The following is an 8420-nucleotide window of genomic DNA, read 5'->3' on the forward strand; positions in this document are numbered from 1 at the left end:
TTAAAGATTTACAAGGCATTCATAACAACTTTCCAAAACAAGACAATGACACTTAAATACTTATGAATTCACCAGCTTTAGGCTGATACTTGCTATCAAAATAACTTGTATTCTCAGGTCACCAGTTAGACAGGTACGATAGCCAGGCTTTGACAAGATGGAGCACAGATAAGACTCGTCTTATTTTGATTATTCATTTTATTGTTGTACATTATGAAAAAACACACATGTATTAAAACTTTACTTTTAATGCAATGGATGATGTTGTTTCTTGTTTACTACTTTACACTGTTATGATACTTCAGATGACGTCCTCCACCTCGGAACGTTTCCGCCGTTCTTGGTTTTGGGGTGTGACACCACCTCTACTACTCCTACATGCACCCATGTGCATCCTGCCACACTTACTGCATCGGCTGCATTCCTAGAAGTCTCTCGATCTCGAACTTGGCCCTGTGGTTATTGTACCCGAACATGTGGCCACTGAACCTCATCTGGTTTCCTCTTCATTTCTGACTCCCGGTAACTCTCTCGCTCTGACGCTACCTCATCATCCCCATCAATCGTCTGAACAACTGCTGTTTGATCCTAAAGCTTCTCGGTCAACCTATCAGTGACCCTCTTGACGATATCGGGTAGCTCCTTGCGAACAACTCGTGTAACCTCTGCAATGACCAAATCATATAGGGGACTCTCTTAGGGACAGGGTGCCCCACTCACTCCCAACCCATGATGGCAAGAGCTAAAAATAGGATCCCCCTCCTTGATGGATCCCTGGGATCCAGAAGAATCGGGCTCTAGACGAGCCCCAAACTACCCTGAAACTATCCCGGCCCTAAAGGCCTCAAGACGACTGTCCAAAAGCTCCATAATGTCCTCCCTAATTGAACCAAATATCACAAGAGTCTGATCAATGATGTTGCGCATAATCTCTACGGAAATGACATCTCTCATCTGATCATCAAACTGTCCGTCTCTAGAGCCTGAGCTAGATCCCTCCCCGGCACCTGAACTGCCAACTGATATCTCGCGCAACGTTACCATGCAGAAACACATCACAATAACTGTCAGAATACTCATTGCTACCGAGGGATCTCACACATACTCCACCACTCCCTGGTTTTGTCTTGGCTCCTCTTGAATCGAGTCCGGATCCTCTACTTTCGGTAGTACGGGCCCATACTACCTTCCACATCTATCCGTACTTTCCTCAAGAGTTACCTTAACTCAACCAAGTCCCTTCTACTGCTATGGATCCCTACTACTCTCATCCTAGGCTTGCCCTAGGGAACCTTTGACTCCACCCAACCAGTCCTCAGTTGTTGAAGGTCTCCCTGTAATTCCAATTAACTGTCACCTGAATACTATCACATGCAACGAGGCTCGGATAATCCTTCGAGTAAGGGACTCATCCCTACAACGGTTAGGACTCAGACAAGAGCTACACAATAGGGTCAAATCTAATACTCTGAGATTATTTAACCCTGATTACATGTGACTTAAAGTATTCACCTAACAGCTAACTCCTATCACTCGGAATCCCACAAAGCACAGAGCAAGCAACATTCAGACAAAGAAAATTCTAACCATAACATAGTCAAGCAATCATATTCACATAACAAGAATCTGTACTAGCATACAATGCTAAGCTCATACTATCAAGCATAACCTAAACATGCTATCCTACTACCGTCTACTCGATACTAGCATGCAATTCTCATAAAGCTGAAACACATATAACAGGCACATAAGGCATCCTCCTAGATCCTTAGTCCTATTCTAGCATGTTGTTTCACTGAAACTAAAACTGATAATCATAACATAAACTTGTATGGGTGATTTGGGAGTACTTACTTGAGATCGGCTGATTGCATGCACCACACCCCTTTCTCTTTTCAAAATTCTGTTCTTGCTCAAAGTTGTTTCTACTTTTTCTAAAACCTTTTTCTTTTCTAAAATCAATTTTTACAAAAACTTGATTTCCTTTTTGAAAATTCCTATACCATTTCCTTAGTTTGAGTCTAGACAAACCCGAGAGTGTGCCCGAATCCCTCAAACCAAGGCTCTGATACCAACTTGTAACGACCCAAAAATCACGACTAAAAATTTCTTTTGAAATATTACTAAAATCATATTTATAAAAACATATCACCGATCATAACATAAATTCAGAATATTAATTCCGAAACCTATTCTTTTCATCAGAGTAAACATCCCAGGTTGTCTAGCTAGGGTGTGTGCACTGCAATCTTCCCGAGCTCCTCCTTTGAAAACTGAGTACCTGAAACCAAAAATTGAAACTGTAAGCACAAAGCTTAGTGAGCTCCCCCAAACTACCACATAAAATTTAAAATAAGTAAAATGTAATAGCAAGACACCTACAAATGATTAAATGTCAGATAAAAATTTAGAAAAAAAGGGCTAAACAAGCAATAGTATTTGGAAAGGATATTTTATATTGTTAGATAAAATTTAGAAACTCAAAGTAGAAAGTCAAGAAGGAAAGTTAAAAGCTAGAACAGGCAAGGAGCGTGATACCGGCAGGGGGAGGTACCAAAAATTAAAAACTAAAACGTAACTTGTTAAGGATTTTATTGCAAAATCCAAAGTTTGTAGCCAGACGAGAGATAAAAACGGCAAAACATTGTTATTAGGAGGGGTTGAGTAGAAAGGATGTGGTGGATGGTTGTCTTGGCGAAGTAGGATGAAACACAAGCGAGTTGTTACCTATGTCTAGAAAGAGGAAAATGTAGTTTGTAGTGGTGGTGCTGAAGCGTAGAACACTAGGAAAATGGAATATGGGTATGGGCCTATGGGGAAGGGAGATAAACTATGGAGACAATATGATAGCTAGCAGGTGTCGAAGTTTGTGTGTCGTAAGATGTGGTAAGAGTAGCGATCGAAGTAGAGTTGCCTCTAGTCGATGAGTTGTCGACTCATCGAGCCAAGGAGCAGGTATTGCCGAAGTTTTACTGAAAATGGTAACTTGCAAAATTCACAAAGTGGCAACGTGTCCAAGTAATCCTAGAAAGACATAAGACTACCTCTATTGGGGGTTTCTTTTCTTGCGAGCCAATTGTGAGAAAAGTAACATTAAAAGGAACATTAAAAAGAATAAGAATTATGTGATCCTCTGTGAACTAGTTTGCTCCCATCCCCGTGCTTGTTTTAGATTGTGAAGGAACCCATGTGTACGTGTCCATATTTATTAATATTTATTAGAAGAAACCAATTACATTTTATATCAAAAACTAAATTTAGTTAATAAATCAACTTTATATTTAATAAAAAATATAATAAAATATATTAAAATATTTTATTAATTTTTCTTTACAAAATAAAACTAATATTGATATAGTTTTATAAATATAAAAATTTAATATAAAATATATTAAGTTAGATTGCTGATGAACATACAAAATTGGATTGGATTAGATTGGATTGGATGGTACAGTTTAAAAAGAGATATATTAATTCTTTATTAAAAAGTTTGATTGGATTAGATTGTTAATCGTATTATAAGTGAACTAATGTAATTTACTTTAATTTTTATAATTTAAACAAAATAAATAATATAATTTTTTGTTTATCTCAAAAAAAAAAAAAAAAAAAAAAAAAAAAAAAAAAAAAAAATTTAAACTCCCACCCCATTGCGCAGCCACAAGAACATAACCCGCCACAACGAACACATACTTCATACCTTGTGGCATATGAGATAAACTTACTCCCACAAGTTCATCATCAATGGCGTCCAACGCCATGGTTCTCCTCTGCCCTCCCACCACTACTCGCCACCACATACCTCTCTTTTCTCTCCACAAAACCACCACTACTCTCCGTCGTATCCCTTATTTCTCTTCTTATTCTACTTCAACCAGATCATCATCACGCCCAATTTCCGCTTCATCACGGGCAATGGAAGCTCTAATATTCGATTGCGACGGCGTTATTCTCGAATCCGAAGACTTACACCGCCAAGCTTACAATCTGGCTTTCGCTCACTTCAATGTCCGTTGCCCTCCCTTCTCTGAACCTCTCATTTGGGATATTGAATTCTACGACGTCCTTCAGAACCAAGTCGGTGGTGGTAAACCTAAAATGCGCTGGTTATCTCTCTCACTATCCTCTTTATTTTTATGCTCGTTATGCTAATTGAGATTCTATGACAGTAATCACACTAACGTGATCAGGTATTTTAAGGAGAATGGTTGGCCTTCTTCAACACTCTTTAACACGCCTCCTGAAACTGACATCGATAGGGCAACTTTAATTGACACTCTTCAGGTGTAATCGATCAACAATTGTAGACGAAATGTTATTTCCTAAGCAATTGAAACTCAACTCAACTACTTATTTTGGTGTTCGTAGGATTGGAAGACTGAAACGTACAAGGATATAATCAAATCTGGAAGTGTAAGAAGTAATGATTGTTTTCTTTTTGTTGTTGTTGTTGTATAATCTGCTTAATCTTTCCATCTTCAACAACAGGTTGAACCCAGACCAGGTGTACTAAGATTAATGGATGAGGCTAGAGCTTCTGTAAGATAGTAATTGAACCCTAATATGATCTCTTAGGGTTTTCTGTGTATTGTGACATTGATGTTTCATGATCTTTTCACTTAATTATGTTATTAAACTGCAGGGTAAAAAGGTTGCTGTATGTTCTGCTGCAACCAAAAGTTCAGTTATTCTTTGTTTAGAGAATCTTATTGGAATGGTAATCCCAACTTCGTATTTACTTTTTGGGATTTAATTATTAACAATCATCATTTACATTGTTCTTCAATCTCATGTTTCTTAAATTGTTGCCCTTTCTCTTGCTTCAGGATCGATTCCAAGGTCTTGATTGCTTTCTTGCAGGTATATTTATACATTATAATAATAAAAAAATTATCAACTATAATCTTGTTGCATGTTGAGAGATCATAGTGTTCTATTAAATGGCTATTTTGTAGGTGATGATGTGAAGGAAAAGAAGCCTGACCCTTCTATATATATCACAGCCTCCAAGGTATGTCAAACACAGTACAATAATCAGTATCAGTGTATTGGACTGAAAATGAGACTGATGTAAATGAGACAACTTTTCTTCTCTTTTTTCTCATCCAAAATGATGGCAATATGGACTCACTCTTGATCTGTCGTATGTGCAAAAAGACGTAAATGCCCTTCTCATCTTAATCATTAAAAATTGCCGTGTGTATTTCAGAAACTAGGTGTTTCAGAGAAAGCTTGCTTGGTGGTGGAGGATAGTGTCATTGGTCTACAGGTCAACCGTTTGCCATATATTCATATTTACAATACGAAATAAATATTTATTAAAAAAAAAAAACAGATAAATTAAAAGACGTAAATGCCCTCATCATCCTCATCTGCAGGCAGCAACAAAAGCAGGAATGTCTTGTGTGATTACCTACACATCTTCAACCGCAAACCAAGACTTTACGGAAGCAATAGCAAAATTCCCTGATTTGAGTGACATAAGGTAGTTTTATAAAAGAATTGATGTTTTTATAAAGAAATTTATAATTATAATTTCTTTTAAGTCCGTTGAAATTAACTTGTTGCATATGTTTATTATTTTCAGATTAAAAGACTTGGAGGAGTTGCTAGAAAATGTGGTTGCTGCTTAGAATTTCGAATTATGATACAAAAGACACATTTCTATTAATATTATCGTGAATTATTTGTAAAGAAAATGCATCAAGAATGTAGATATACATATAAGTTTACAAACAAACCCTTTTTTTTAAAATCTCATCTCTTCTCTAAAAAATGGATATACATATAGACTCGGCCTCACCAACTGGTCCCACAACTAACATTATAATGATATCTGACTGATGTCATCTGAGATTTTTTTATAGATTCTTATTTTCTTACTGTGTAAGTTGCAAACTTGAAGAAGACACTACTGTGTGCTTTGTGCAATGGGAGGAGTGAAGAATGATTTCATGTTTTTGTAGAGTTCTTTTGGTTTCTCAGCATTGATTGCATGTCCGGCGTTCTTTAAGATTATCAAATCCGCTTTTTCTCCTAAATGTCTGAAGAAAACAAGAAATGAATTTGCACATGAGTTTTGGAATCATTATGAAAACAATTAAACTTGAAAGATGTTGAGGTTATGATTCATGCATACTGTTTTAGCCTGTGACCTAATTCGATTGGGAATATTTTATCGTGCTCTCCCCATATGATCATCGTAGGCTGCATCATAGATTCAAAAAAAACAATGGACAATTAATGTTAATAATAATAATAATAATAATCCTACTTAATAAATAAAAGTTTATTTTACCATTTGTCATTTTTTCAAAGCTTTTGTTACATGTCATTATATGGGATTTTACAATTATTTAAATTCCATATGTAATTATATGTTATCTTTATTTTTTTTTATTAATTAATAATCAATAATCAATTTTACTAATTAATGTGTCTATTATTATATATGTAAACTACTATATATATAAAGTATTTATTCTATTTAAATGTTCATTAATTTACAAACATTTTTCAATTCAAATGGATGCTCTAATGACAATTAATGTCGTCTATTTGATGATATATTTGAATTCAAAACATAACTTTAATTTTTTCGACTTTTAATTAGAATTCTAACAAATTTATTATTTATTCAAATTTTATAAATAAATATGTGTATAATACATCATTATTTCTATCCTAATAAATGAAAAAGAACACTGTCTTCAAAGAAATATTTGAAAATTTTGATTAATAACAACTATTTATAATATATCAATCATTTTTTTATTAGTATAGATTCAATAACTATTTATTTATCATTTTGTTTGTATTTATTTCGAAAGTTAATTTAAAAAATATTAATTTTTTTTATTAGTATAAAAATGAACTTGTTACACCATAACAAGGTAGGACAGCTATCTTTGTGCAAGGCTAATCCATAATTTTTTAACCACAAGTTTAAGGCCCATAACATGACAGAATAAGGCAACATCCTAACATTTCACGTGGAAATGACCAAAGAGTAGACCAAATTGCAATTTTTATGACATGGAGAGATATTAATGTCAAATTGCAATTTTTATTCCACTCCAAAACTTCAAAAGGTTAGAACAAGATAGACATTAAATAATAAATAACCTCGTTAATCTTGTTACTTAACCATAAAAATAACTCAAAACTTGATACTTTTGTCCAATAAAAAGATTGAATACGTATGAGTTAAGAATATCAATGAACCTGAGTGATCTTGGGAAGATTAGACACTTTTCGACCTTTATATAACGCTTCAATCAATTCTTTACGTTCTTGAACATATTCTTTGTTCATGACATCAATAAAATCAGATAAAAAGCAAGAAGGCACATTCACCGGAGGTTTAAAGAACGCCACCTTCATCAACTCCCTCAACTTTTCCGGCGTCTGAGCCAACAGAATACTCGTAGCATCATCAATACTCTTCACACTAAGCAACCCTTTATCCATATCACTTTCCTCGACACAAACACCAGAACAAGCGATCACCACCTTCTGCACTTTCTCCGGGAACTTCGCCGCCATACTATACCCCACAAACCCACCGTAGCTCAGCCCCATCACGTGAATCTTCCCAATAACACCAACGACTTCCATGGCTGCGACAAGACACTCCGCCTGAAAGTGTTCAGTTCGTTCGGGTCGGGTCGTGTGGGATTCGCCGAAGAATAAAAGGTCCGGGATGTAGACGTTGAATTTGGAAACGAGTGGAGAGATGAAGTCGTTGTATTGCCACATTGCGTTGGCGCCAAAGCCATGGATGAGGAGGAGATTGGGTTTGTTGGGTTTTGGGGTTTTGGGGATCCAGAAGTGGATGACGGTGGCGCCGTCGTGGAGGGTGATGGTGGTTGATTTGAGACCGGTGCGGCTGAAGGAGTACCGGAAACACCGGTCTCTTGATGCTGTGAAGCTGAAACACTTTGCCATTTCTTTTTTGAGGTTAGAAATATAGAGATTAAATCGGAGGGGATGATCGGTTTAGCATTATTCCGATGACAGTTGACGGCGGGAGACGACAGACAGGGTTTTGTTAGGTATAAATGATGATTTGAAACAAGATTTTCGTTGATTGCTTAGTCATATTTGATTCCAGCCGTAAATGTTGTTGTCCTAGATTTTATTTGTGTAGAGTAAATTACAAAAGATTTTCATGTGAGTTTATCAAATTTGTAGGTTTCGTCCTTACAAAAAAATATTTTATTCGGCCGGTCCTTCAATTTATTGTCTATTTTGTCTATAAGTCTATAACGGTATGTCAATTGACTAATTTTTTATTTTATAACTTTTTTTCAGTTTTCTTATTATTTAGATAAAATAAAAATAACATAAATGGTCATTGTGCTTACTAAAATTAGAAATTTAATCCCTAATTTTTGTTGGTATGGCAGCGTTATTAGTGT

The 8420-nt window shown here is 35.6% G+C and overlaps 2 protein-coding genes across 2 annotated transcripts; one reads left to right on the forward strand and one right to left on the reverse strand.

Moving 5' to 3' along the window:
- Window positions 1-3664: 3664 nt before the first annotated feature.
- On the forward strand, window positions 3665-5755 carry LOC145048062 (Haloacid dehalogenase-like hydrolase (HAD) superfamily protein). The gene is made up of 10 exons (XM_078996470.1): window positions 3665-4106; window positions 4191-4284; window positions 4369-4413; window positions 4489-4539; window positions 4643-4717; window positions 4827-4860; window positions 4956-5011; window positions 5210-5269; window positions 5379-5485; window positions 5588-5755. The coding sequence occupies exons 1-10, from the start codon at window positions 3745-3747 to the stop codon at window positions 5631-5633; spliced, it is 930 nt and encodes a 309-aa protein (XP_078852596.1). The 5' UTR covers window positions 3665-3744; the 3' UTR covers window positions 5634-5755.
- LOC145048063 (uncharacterized) lies at window positions 5662-8119 on the reverse strand. Its single transcript, XM_078996471.1, has 3 exons — window positions 7225-8119; window positions 6140-6207; window positions 5662-6044 (listed from the first exon to the last, which is right to left on the reverse strand). Exons 1-3 carry the CDS (start codon window positions 7945-7947, stop codon window positions 5912-5914), a joined length of 924 nt encoding a protein of 307 aa, XP_078852597.1. The 5' UTR covers window positions 7948-8119; the 3' UTR covers window positions 5662-5911.
- Between the last annotated feature and the right edge of the window lie 301 nt (window positions 8120-8420).

This window comes from Lactuca saligna, chromosome 5 (assembly GCF_052625555.1).
Source record: "Lactuca saligna cultivar CGN05327 chromosome 5, ASM5262555v1, whole genome shotgun sequence".
Lineage (NCBI taxonomy): Eukaryota > Viridiplantae > Streptophyta > Magnoliopsida > Asterales > Asteraceae > Lactuca > Lactuca saligna.